The sequence below is a fragment of the Meriones unguiculatus genome, chromosome 1, assembly GCF_030254825.1.
Source record: "Meriones unguiculatus strain TT.TT164.6M chromosome 1, Bangor_MerUng_6.1, whole genome shotgun sequence".
In the NCBI taxonomy this organism is placed as follows: Eukaryota; Metazoa; Chordata; class Mammalia; order Rodentia; family Muridae; genus Meriones; species Meriones unguiculatus.
This window is the reverse complement of record NC_083349.1, coordinates 59848464-59861367: the sequence shown is the minus strand read 5'-3', so window position 1 is coordinate 59861367 and position 12904 is coordinate 59848464. Positions and strand designations below refer to the sequence as shown.

The window sequence follows — 12904 nt, the reverse complement described above, 5'->3', positions numbered from 1 at the left end:
TAAGTGCCCTCAGCAAGAATCTCTCACTTAGGCAGAATGCCTCCAAAGGCTACCATCAAGCTCTTTCCATCAGTCCCATTCCTGTGGTCTGCATTCCTGTCTGTGCTGTACTATCCCTTCTGCAATTATGTGTTCTGGTGGAGTTAAAGCAGCTGAGGGAAAATCCACTATTATTCATTATATCCAAACTAAGAAATAAATAGTTTGTGAAGATTTTTGTTTTTTCATATCCATCATGAAGAATAAAAATGTTTCAAGGAAATCGGATTTGTCTCACAAGATGATTTTGGCATATTCTAAACATTAGATAAAGTCATACATTATCCCGTAAATGAACATTAGCAACACTTGGACATGTCAAAACACTCAGCAATGGAGGAATATGTTATTAATAAACTTGAAATATAAAATAATTCAATAACCAAGCAAGCAGCTGGAAAGACAACTATGCCAAGATGTCACTTCTCCAATATAGATTATTTCCAAGATAAGGCAAAAAGGTAGCAAACTCAGGTCATCGCTACTCTTTACACTTGAAAGTATATATAAAACATGAAAGTACAGCAGCTTAATACTAGATTTCAATGCTATCATTAATATTTTTAAATAATTTCACTATATTTTTTTATAATTTATTTAGCCCCCCAACACACGTGGCCAGGAAGCTTCAGCCATCCCCCTGAGGCTACACACAGGCACCCTTGGCTGTTTTGTGGATGCTGTGATTTGAACCCAAGGCTCCTCATGCCATGTCCTCAGCCTCTCACTTTAATGATATGATCTTTAAAAATATATTTCTAACATTTCAGAAATATGCTTTAAAATTGGACTTAAGACTAAAAAAAAAAAATCACTCTCAGTCAACATGATTTTTAACTTTTCTCTTGCTTGATGCTCATCACATTCAGTAGTTTAACTCTTTTTGTTTTTTTACAAAGTAAGGATAAACCGCTATGAAATCAAATAATTGTCCACATACACACTGCTGTGAAGACAAAGATGTTTGATGCCGTTGAAACTGCACTGTTAGTTGGCTGGCAGTGCTAGTCTTTGATAGTCTGAAATGTGCATTTATTCATGAACAAGAGTCCAAATTCAGTATACAGAATCCAACTCAGAGGGGATCATCATAGTGCATTGTAAGAAAGCCAAATATATAAAATTTGAGGACTTCCCATAAATCAGAGTCGGCATGTTTTTCTTTTCTCTGTGCAAATGTGTGATGTTTGGGATGACTGTTTAATTATCATGATTTCTTTCTGAATAAAGAACATCTGTATATGTGTGTGCGTGTGTGTGGGGGCCTACCAGCAACACAATGCTTCCTCTTTTCTTACCCCAAATTTGTTACTGGATAGTTTTCTTCAAATTATCTCAGTCTGTTCATTCATTAATTCAACAAAAATTCTGAAATATTACTTTTGACAATGGAAGAATAAATGAACAAAACATAGTCCAATTTTCAAAGAATTCAGTCTAGCAGAGGACAAAGACACAGATAATCAGAGCAGCCAGTCATGCTATGGCAGAGTACTGCTGTTGCTGTGTATTCTCGACACAAATGTATGGCTCGCCTGGGTGGGAAAGGAGTACAGATCGGAAACGTTTTCATGCAATCTCAATTGGAGTTCAGTCCGTCTCTCCCTCCCTTATTTATTCTGCATCCTGTAGGAAGTTCCCCTACCTCCTCTCCTTCTGTTCCCTCCCTTTTCCTTCCCCCTGTGCTCCATCCCTTTCTTCTCAGAAAAGGGAGACTCCCATGGGTATCAACCCACCTGAGCTTATCAAGTAGGACTAGGCCCATCTTCTTCTGTTGAGGCTAGACAAGGCTGTCCAGTTAGAAGAAAGGGATCCAAAGGCAGGCAACAGAGTCAGAGGCAGCCCCTGCTCCTGCTGTCAGAGGTCCCACATGAAGACCAAACTGCACACCTGTTACATGTTGTGGGAAGCCTAGAACCCTCCCATGGATGCTCTCTGGTTGGTTGTTCAGTCTCTGTGGGAGCTCAGTCTCTTAAAGAATGGAGGTATCTAGCTAGGTAAACATCCACAGGCAAAAAGCAGGGTGTTTGTGGTTTCATCCTCAGGTGGATTGATTAGATTACACAAAGATGGATGAACTGGAGTTTGGTCAAATGCTGCTATTTTCAAACAGTTGGAATCCTGCTCTCATTCTGCACTATAGGAAACTGTAAATTTTGCAATAGCTGAGAATAATATGAAAGGAAAATTGTTGTGGAGTAGAAGCCAGGTTCAAACTTCATTCAACCTAAAAACATGTAAGCAACTATCCTTAAGATAGTGTGGCCAATATCATCAGGTACCACCAGCTCTAGTGTGGGCAAGCACATAATTCATGTGAAATTCTGAAGTGCTAGCTAACATCAATGAAATGGTAATATATGCAAAAATATCACTATTGCCTCTCTTTTTTTCTTTGTATTTTGTGCAGCTAATGATGTCTGATTTATAATTAAAATGAGAATGAAACAATAAAATATCAGAAAACATAACTATTATTTGACTATGCATACATGAATGCATAGTTAAGTCACTCCAGACTGATGGAAACAAGTGTGTTAAATAATGATATTACAGGGTTTCATATAGAGCAAGCTTGATCTCAAACTTGCTATGTAGATGAGAATGACCTTGAGCTTCTGGTCCTTTTGGAATTACAGGCATGAGCTATCACATCTGGTTTATGAAATGCAGGGGATCAAAAACAATACCTCACGCATAATAGCAAACGTTATACAAACTGAGCTGCAATCTGGCCCAATAATGATCCCCTTTGAGAAAGATTTAGGCTGGGATGATTGCTCAGTGGTTAAGAACAGAGCCAGGTTCAGATTCCAGGCAAGCCTGCACCAGGGCCCTAGTCCCCTTCCCTCATGCTAACCTCTGCACTTTCTTTCCTTCCTGACTTATAAGCAGCACCCTGTCTGCTTACACTAACCAATTTTATTCCTTGATGTAATCAACAGCCAACTTGCTTAATTTATTCCTTGATTTTCCATAACATCTGTACATAGGACTGGAGAAATGGCTTGGAAGTTAAAAGGACTTACTGCTCTTGAAAAGGACCCAAGGATCGGTTCCCAGCACCTGCACGCAATAGATCCAATACCTTCTTTTGACCATCATGAGACCAGGCACATACATGTATGCAAAACACTCGTACACATTAAAATATATCTGTAAACAAGCTTTCTTCCAAATAAATTCCAGAAGTAATGATATATAGGAAGTGCATTACGCTTTTTTAAATTACTAGTGACTTTTAAGTAAAGCTAGAAAAGGCTCTGGTGGTGAATTGGCTCAGAATTATCTGCTACTTTAATTCAAAACTGCTATAGGACAAATGAAAACATGAATTTTTCTTGGTACTCTGCTCGTCAGAAAGTTTAAACGCACACACATACAGTCATATAAATATTTTGAAGAAAGGATCTCATATATTCCAGACTGGCCTCAAACTTGCTATGTAGCCTTAGGCTAGCTCTCAACTCATGACTGGAATTCTTGAGTGCTGGGATTACAGACATGTACCATCAAACCTGGAACCTCTTTTTTAAACTTTATATCTCTATATAGGCCAGACAGTCTTGCTAAGCTTTAAACAACACATATAATGAATGTAGAAGCATATATAAAAATTCATCTGCATTTAAATACTCCAGCTACTAGCTGTATAAAAAAAGGAAACAATACTAGTATTAATGTTTTAAATACAATTTTAATAAAATGACCTATCAATAGTAACATGACATAAGTTTCTGGTTTTTGTTGTTGTTATGGGGGATCTATGTAAGCCAAAGTGGCTTCAAAATTGTGATGCAGACTGACTTTGAACTCATGATCCTGTCTCCACCTCCAGATTACAAGTGTGTCTTTTATATCCTGGAGGTTCACTATAATTATTTTAAATAAGTTAATATGTTTCTATTCTCATTTCAAACATAGTAAGTATCATCAGAATAAGCCACATGCATACAATTAGTTTAGGGCCCCTCAATAATTTTTAAAGAGTACAAATTGTCCTTAACTCTAAATTAGTAAAACTGCTAAGTGCAGTGGCACAGGCTATAGTGTCAGAACTTTGGAGGTGGAGGTAGAAGGATTGGCAGGTCATGGCCAAACTGGGCTACCTATGACCTGTTGTAGTAAATTTAAAAAAAGATATTGAGTTATATAATGTTTATCATTAGCCCTATGATTATCACAGCAGTGTTAATAAAATGTCTGTGACATCTGTTAGATTTATAATTGCCTTATTTACTCCTAAGCCCAGGAACCTTACCTATGCCTACCCCATTCTGCCCTGCCTAGGAATAGGCTGTTTAATGAACCGATCAGATATAATGACTTAGGAAGCTTTATAAAATGAGGCTAAGTATAACCAGATCTTGAGGGTCAGCATTAGAACAACTCCCAACAAAGACCTTTTCTCAAAACAAACAAAAAGCCAACCAACAGAAATGATCAATACTAGTACAGAGATGACCTTTCTGTAGCAGCAGTGGTATCTAACCAGGTCAAGCTTGTGTTCAAATCCTTCCAGCACTTTACTACTTATGATCCCTGGAGTCCTAAGCGATGAGGTGATTAGTAGCCTTCCTAGGTTATTCTCGGTAGTTTTCTGTTTTCTCTGTAGTCTCTGAAGCAGCTGTTGTGTTGTGTTTGTGGTGGGGGTGTTACTACACTCAAGCCACACCTGTCTCTGGGCTTTTGCCTGGTTCATTCTCAGTCTTTCTCTCTGTTTAAATGACTCCCACTTGTCTTAGATTCTCAACAAAGGTTACCTGATCCTCCTTGCCCCAACTCTTAGGTTAGACTGGGACTAGTTTGTTTTACTTGTGGTGCCAGGGATAGAACCCAGGGCCCTCTGTGCACACTGTGTAAATGCTCTTACCACTTAGCTGTAACGCCAGTCAGCTCCCTCTTCTTATACAGTCCTATGATTCTATGCACATTTCCTTTACAGAGTCAATCAGTTTGGAGAAATTATGCCTTTGGGATTGTGGCTTCATAGCTCTCTTGTTCATTTCACAATGGAAAATAAATACGAAAATCATACATAACTATTAAATGAAATTTGGCTTCTATGCACACAAGAATAAATAGGTTATGACGACACTGTAGTAAAGAGCTGGCCTTATTACTGTAGAAATCTGGCCTTTGCCCTTGGCTACCAGGAGATGGTCACTTGGCTCCTTGACTTCTTACAATAGAAATCTGGCCTTTGCCCTTGGCTACCAGGAGATGGTCTCTTGGCTCCTTGACTTCTTGCTACAAGAAGCGTGTCTGTTTGCTTGGGGACTTTAGATACTGGAAATGCAATCTACATAGAAAGTTTGAAGTCACACCAAGAGGAGATAGGGACTAAAGGCTTCAGTGTGGCCTACAGGGATGGGCTAGAGATGAAAGGCTAGTCATGTAAGTACTAAGCAAATAACTGTCAATAAATATAGCTTTGGGGGCTGGTATATATTACCATACACTATGCCTAAGAGCTATAATACCATCCATGGTTCCCTTGAAAGAGGGTGATTAAAAATTCTACATTTTAACTTTTCTAAGATCCTTTCCTATGTGACTCTTCTGTTTTTTTGTTTTGTCTTTTAAAATTAAGTCCTTCCTCAAAAATATTTATTTAGGGTTGGATAGATGGTTCAGTAGTTATAAGCACTGGCTACTCCTGGGTTTTATTCCCAGCATTCATATGGTGGCTCACAACCTTCTGTAACTCAAGTTCAAGGGGAGCCAACATGCCCTTCAGGCCTCTGCAAGCACAGCATGCATGTGGTACACAGACATATATGTAGGCAAAACACCCACCATATAAAGTGAGTTATTTGTAGGTGTGTATATGTGTGTGTGTGTGTGTGTGTGTGTGTGTGTGTGTGAGAGAGAGAGAGAGAGAGAGAGAGAGAGAAAGAGAGAAGACATCCAAGGACAAGGACTTGGGGAGTAAGTTCTTTCCTCCCATCTTAAGGGATCCAGAGATTGAATTCAGGTCAATCTGTACATAAGCGCCTTACCCACTGAGCCATCTTCTCTTGCCTATGGATGCCTCATTTAGCTAAATTTAATCTGTATCCTTTCCCTGTTAATAAACTGTATCACTGCTTTCAGTAAGTTCTTTGAATATTTGCAAACAAATTACCAAAACTGAAAGTGATTGTGGAACCCCCAAGTTTGCCTAAAGTGAGGACAATTTTGAAGAGCTAATTCCCTCAAACTTTACATATTGGCTGAACCTAATGCAACTAAGTAAAAAGCAAAAGAAGAGCAGGGCTTGAAGATACACACCTATAACTCCAGGGTTCAGAAGGCTGAGGTGAGATACTCAATAGTCCCAAGCCAGCCTGAGTTATAAAGTGGTATTCTGTCTCAAACAAAACAATAACAAAATAAAAACAGAAAACTCAAAAACAAAAATAGTTTAAACTCTTGAGTTCTTAAGGTCAGTACCTTTCTCAGCAGGATACATTAATTAAAAACAAAATATACAACAAAAAGAAAACACCTTAATAAGATAATTCACTCTGGGGTGAACTGACACTCTCAGGATAGCACATACTCTCGAACAAAGCAACAATGTGTACGATGATAATAAAAGCAGTGACTAGTACCATGTGGCCATTCATGTCTACAGTTGCCACCTAACAGATGTGGAAAATGAGCATGAGAGTAAAACAATTTGTTCAAGATCACAATACTAGTGACTGTGTGGTCTGAATGAAAATGGCCCCTACAGGGCATTAGAGAGTGACGAAATTAGGAGGTGTGGCTTTGTTGGGAGAAGTTGTGGCCTTGTTGGAAGAAGTATGTCGCTGGGATGGGCTTTGAGGTTGCAGAAGCACAAGCTAGGACCAGTGTTACTCTCTCTTCCTGCTGCCTGCAGATCTGAATATAGTACTCTCAGCTGCCTTTCCAGCACCATATCTGCCTATGTGCCATCATGCTTCATGCCATTAACAATGGACTGAAGCTCTGAACTGTATGTAAGCCAGCCCCAACTAAATGTTTTCCATTATAAAAGTTGCTGTGGTCATAGTATCTCTTCACAGCAATAAAAATCGTAACTAAAACAGTGACAAAGTATTTAAAATAATTTTCTTACTTTTAGAGTCAACACACTATTATTTTAGAGTGTAAGCAAAGAGTTGAACATTGAACTGTACAAAGGAAAATGAAATCATGACCAATGCTAAAACAGTGTCACTGATGACTAGTCAGCACTTAATTCCGCTCTTCCATACTTGAGCATGGATATTTACATTTACATTTAGTTACAGCTTGTCTGTGAATTTCCTCTGAACAGATGAACTACATAGGTTAAAAACAACTTGGTAAGAGCTGGACATGTGGATTACCCCTGCTCAGGCATGTACATTAAAACACCAATTTGGGGAGCTGGATATCTTAACTCTCTCTTCAAAGAACCTGACTTCAGGTCCCAGAACCCATGTTTGGAGGCTCAAAATTGCCTGTACACAACAACTTCAGGGAATCCCATACCTCCTCCTGGCCTCTTCAGGCCTGCACACACAGTCATAAATAAAATACTCCTAAAAGAAAAAAAAGACTACTTTCTAATATTGTTAGAGAGTGTTAAACACATACTCCAAATACCTTAAGTGGGCAGACAACACTTCTGCAAAGAAAAATCATGTGTGATACTCTAGTCCATAAGCTCTGAGCATCAAGTTCTTTCATTCTCCTCTACAATGCTTCATTTTCTTCTTCTACAGTTTCTCTTACATTATAGAAATGACCTCTTGGCCCCTAAGAAAGACTGAAAGGAGCTGGAGTCCATCAATACAAGTAAGACCAACTGGAGTGCTTCAAAATGAATACTGTATGTACAGCGTTCCCACTCTGAAACTAGAAACTGTCTTTAAGATACAAGTAACACATAAATGAGTATGTAAGCATTCATACACAAGATAGTAGCCTAGTAACCCAGGAATTCTGAACATAGTAATCATAAAAAAAAGATGTTTGTGCATCTAATTTTAATTACTTGATTTTATATAGGTGCACAGCAAACAATACATTCTGAATTGCTATTTATTTTAAAAATTATCATGCTTCTACAAGATCCGAAACCTACTGTCAAGTTGTGCTATATCCATTTTGACAAACCAATTACAATAAAGATGTTTTAAAAATGGGTAAGTCTGGGTCTACATTAACAGTTAGTCATTAAGAAATACTGAGTGATAGAAAGGAGAAGAGGTGGACGTAAGTAAAGTATAGGAGCGAAGGAAGGACATACTAATGAGTTAGACACCTCCCCGCCGATTAATAAACCACAGAGACAGAGAAAGTACCTGGAAAGCTGTGAGTGCGCCAGTCCCTGGGTTATACAGGCATCGCAGCGAAGGCATGCTGTCCGCCAGGCTGGAGCAGCCCAGCCACAGAGACCTGGGCATAGAGCACTGCAGAGAAAGGACAACTATGAGATGGGACAGTATGAGACAGGGTGGCACAGATTACAGGGATTTTCAAGGGCTGGCTGAATATAATATTCAAGCTGTACCTGGCCTTTGTGATAGAAACCCTGGGGAGGGGACCATGCAGTGGGCTGGGCTGGCTTGGGGCTCCAAGGCAGACCAGGGTAGACTTGCCTACCCTGCCTCCAGCACTTGGGAGAGACATAGTACCTGATGGTTCTAACCTCAGAGAAATTCGAAAGGAGCACTAGTAGCCAAAAGGCAAAAACAGAAACAAGTTAGAGGTCCAAAAACCAAGTATGTCATGAATTTCCTGTCCTTATTTATCTATGAACACAGCTGAACTAGGAAACCCACTTCTTAAATATAACCGATTATTTCCTTTTTGAGCCTTAACCATCTTCCATAAATTCACTATAAGGTGAAATACTATATAGACTAAGCAGAAAAAAAAGAGAATTTTGTGGTAGCATTACAGTATTAAGAATGGTAAATTAAGAAACAAAATACTACAGGAGAATGTTTTTCAAAAAGAAAAGAAAAAGCATTGTATCCCTAGGGCTCTGACAGAAACTAACTGTGCATAGTTTACACATGCTTTATGTATCCTGTTAGTCTGTTATTCATTAACCACAATGCATAGTTAACCAGAGCAGCTGCCTCTTCATCTTTCCAGATGGACTAAAGGGGGTGGGGCAATAAACAATCCAAACAGAAACAAAACAGGGGAAAGAAGAGTAGGGACCCAGAAAGTCATGGCACTAAAACCTTCAGCAAGGAAAGTATGGAAGAGAACACAGTGTATTCAATCATCCAAAAGTGACACTAAACATTGTCAGTATTACTATACTTTGAGGTGCTGGGAGGGGGTTGTTTTTTAGGGAAGTGTGTGTGTGTGTGTGTGTGTGTGTGTGTGTGTAGGTTAGGGGTTAACCTCAGGTAGTGCTCCTCAAGAGACACCCATGTCTTTGTTTTTTGAGGTGAAGTGTCTCACTAGAACCTGGGACTTGCTCATTAGACTAAGCCAGCCAACCAGCAAGCTCCAGGGAGCCTCCTTACATGGGCACATCATATGCTCGGTTTGGGTTTGGTTTTGTTCTGTTTTGTTTTGTTTTGAATGGATGTTGGAGGTGGGACTCAGGTCCCCATGCTTGCCTGGCAAGCATTTTACTGACTGAAACATCTCCTCAAGCCCTGCTTAGATCCATAAGACATACACATGGCAGAATGGACTCCACATTTGTGTTTCCCTAAACATATCCCAGAATGTTAACTTGAGCACCATGATAGCTTAATAGCTAAAATACTAAATACCCAACCATACTCAATGAATACATATTTTAAAGTGGAGAAGTCAGTTCTTACAAGAAATAAAATTTTACAGAATGTGAGACAATGTTCTGGTTCATTTACTTCTTTTTGTTTGTTTTGGTTTTTCAAGACAGGGTTTCTCTGTGTAGCTTTGGCTGCCCTAGAGTTGCTTTGTAGACCAAGCTGGCCTCAAACTCACAGAGATCTGCCTGCCTCTGTCTCCCTGAGTGCTGGGATTATAAGCGTGTGTCACTGCACCCAGCTTCTTTTACTCCTAAATAATTGGTAGAAATTAATAATAGCATAAAAGATAGAGTATTCCCCACTTACACTGCCTGTAATTCATAAGGATAAAGGTGCTAAGGACTCCAAACCTGATTCACTCTAGACCGCTGCTTACAGGTCAGTTTCCTCATGTAACAGTTAGGTACTTATCTATTCATGTCCAGGAATTTACAAAGTAGGACATAAAGTAGGGATGAGGGACTTCAAAGGCTATCTGCTAAAGGCATCACTAGACAACACAACACGCCAAACTGTGACATCACCCTGGACAGCAGCTACAGCAGTGAATTCTACTCACTCCTCTAGTCTCTTTACCTCAAGTTACAACCCATTCTACAAATAGCTAAATGAACGGTTGTCTCCAGTGTTGTGGTATGCAACTGACAATGGGTCCCTGCACTGGCTGTATGAACCCGATGCACATTATCTACCTGCTCTCCTGTCTGCCTTTACAACCCACTTTCACTACCTACCCTTTTGGTTAGCTCTGACACTCTAGCTGGTTAACTATTTGATATTATATTCAAATGCTTCTCTGAGCCCTGACACATATAAATTTGTGATTCCAGTGCTCTTTGTTTCTGTCATCTCTACCTGCCATTTACCTTTGTGTCTCCTAGGCACTATATTTACGAATGTCAACCCTTTCCAGCTGATCTGTACTTGAAATGCTTATATTTGAGAACAATAGAACAAAGGGGACAGTTAAGGGGAATATTTAAAAGTTTCTGTCGACTTGAGAATCCCTGCCCTGCACTGAGGAGCTGAAAATGCTTTCTTTACTGGAACTGAAGAGATGGCTTAGCCATTAAGAGGACTAGAGCTGTTCCAGAAGCCTGGAGTTAAATTCCGAGAACCCATGTGACTTTAACTTCAGACCGAAAGAATCTGATGTCTTCTGGCCCCTACAGACACACTGCATAGACATGGTGTACAGACATGCATGCAGGTAAAACATCCATACACACAAAATAAAATCTCAAAAAAATTAATTAAAAAAATGAAAGGGGCATTACAGATCCTCACACTTTTCCTCCAATCCAGAATGGTCTACATACTGACCTCCATCCGGGAAGCTAAGGATACACAGTGAGACCCTGTTTCAAACAACACAAACAAAGAAAATGCTTCACTGCAATAATTTTTACAAGTAAGTTACATTAAGTTTTTCTTAAGGCTAATGTTTTAACAATTTATCTTTTTTTTTTTTTTCCCTTCAGAGCTGAGGACCAAACCCAGTACGCAAGGGCTCTACCACTGAGCTAAATCCCCAACCCCAGCAATTGATTTGGTATTTATTGAATATCTTTCTTGTTCTGCATATAGATACAACAATGGACAAAAAGAAATTCTGTCCCCCTTTTTGAAACCAATTATAATGGAACCAGAACTTTATGCATGCTAGAAAAGCACTCTGCCAATGAGCTATAACCCCAGCCTTTAAAGAAATTCCATTCTTCACTGGGCATGGTGGCTCACATCAATGATCCCAGAACTTGAGAGACTGAGGCAGGATAACCAACTCCAGTTCATGATTAGCTTGAGTTTACATAGTGAATCCATGCCAGCCAGGGTTATTAGCAAGCTGGTATCTTTAAAAAAGTGAGAAAAAAAAAGAAAATCCCTTTTCTTCATGGAACTTATATTCTTCCAACATTAAATCCCTATATATTAAAGATTCCTAATATAAAGAAACTCATTGTTAAGACCACTAACTATTGTGTTGTCCTTCAGAGACATGGCAATTTATTAAGTTTGGTTAAAGCTAATTGGTAGAAAAAAAAGTGTCATTCTGAAGGAGGATTTCAATTTGAGATACATATGAGATGTAAAAGAGAGTACGCAATGTAGAAAGGAGATGATGGGTGGACACAGAGGAAGCACTGAAGCCAGCTTGTCAAAGAGGCAGGCACTCACACACGTTAGCCAACAGAAGCCCTCTGCACGGCCCAGGAGGTACTGCTGGGTCTAGAACTCAGCCAAATCCCTTCACTCACAGACACAGGACTCTTCTTTCTCACTACAATGCATACGTTTATTTCTTTATTTGTATTGTGAGAGCATCTTAGTTAACTTTTGAAAGCATTTCTCCCATGAATTATGAGTTTCTTCTATTTTCCATAAGAATCTGTGCTATTTTTTTTTACTATCACTTGATGAATTATTATTTGAGCTTCTTTCATGTTGTTTATTCTAATACTCCTTTCTCATTCATATAACCCAATCCCCTATCAACACTCCTCTAACAACTAAAAATCTGAAAGGGGCTTACCCTATCTATTTAAACTAAAATTCCAAAATACAATTATGATCAACAATGAGCCTCATACACCCAGGGAAGCCACTATATATACAAGTGTGATTTCCAAAATAGTATTAACTTGCAAACACCACACAGAGGATGCATTCCCGGTTATTACAAGACAATTGGTATGGGTATGAAAACTGCACTTGAATATAGTCAAATTTATACATTATCATAAGATTTTACATATTATGGCTCAATTTAAAAACCAATTTTCAAATTGGTTTGTATTGTAATAATTAATCTTAAAATAGTAAATGCTGCTTAAATCTTTGAGGAAAACAAATCACTATAAAATAAATGGAGCAGGCTCTAACTTTACCTGTTTCTCCTCTTTCTTCATATTTAAGAACATTTTTTAAATGAAAGGAGAGAATAAACAGGGAAAGGAAATTTGGGGGCAGTGAAAGTTTGGCTGCCATGCCCATGTGCTTTCTGTGCCTTTCAGGGCTTTACGGGTCAATTTAAAACAAAGACATAATATGTGTTCTGTCCATCATTTAATAAATATTGCCCTTGACAGAACTGTCAGCCCTGAGAA

At 38.9% G+C, this 12904-nt stretch overlaps 1 protein-coding gene across 10 annotated transcripts in view; it reads right to left on the bottom strand.

Moving 5' to 3' along the window:
- The window catches only part of Btrc (beta-transducin repeat containing E3 ubiquitin protein ligase), a 166238-nt gene that overhangs the window by 102474 nt on the left and 50860 nt on the right, over positions 1–12904 (bottom strand). For 8 of the 10 annotated variants that reach the window (XM_021649880.2, XM_060390476.1, XM_021649834.2 and 5 more), the window contains one exon: positions 8340–8447. The exons of the other annotated variants lie outside the window; for them this stretch is intronic. In XM_021649880.2, the coding sequence (XP_021505555.1) occupies positions 8340–8447 (108 nt within the window). The remainder of the gene's footprint in view (positions 1–8339; positions 8448–12904) is intronic. 10 annotated transcript variants of the gene reach the window in all.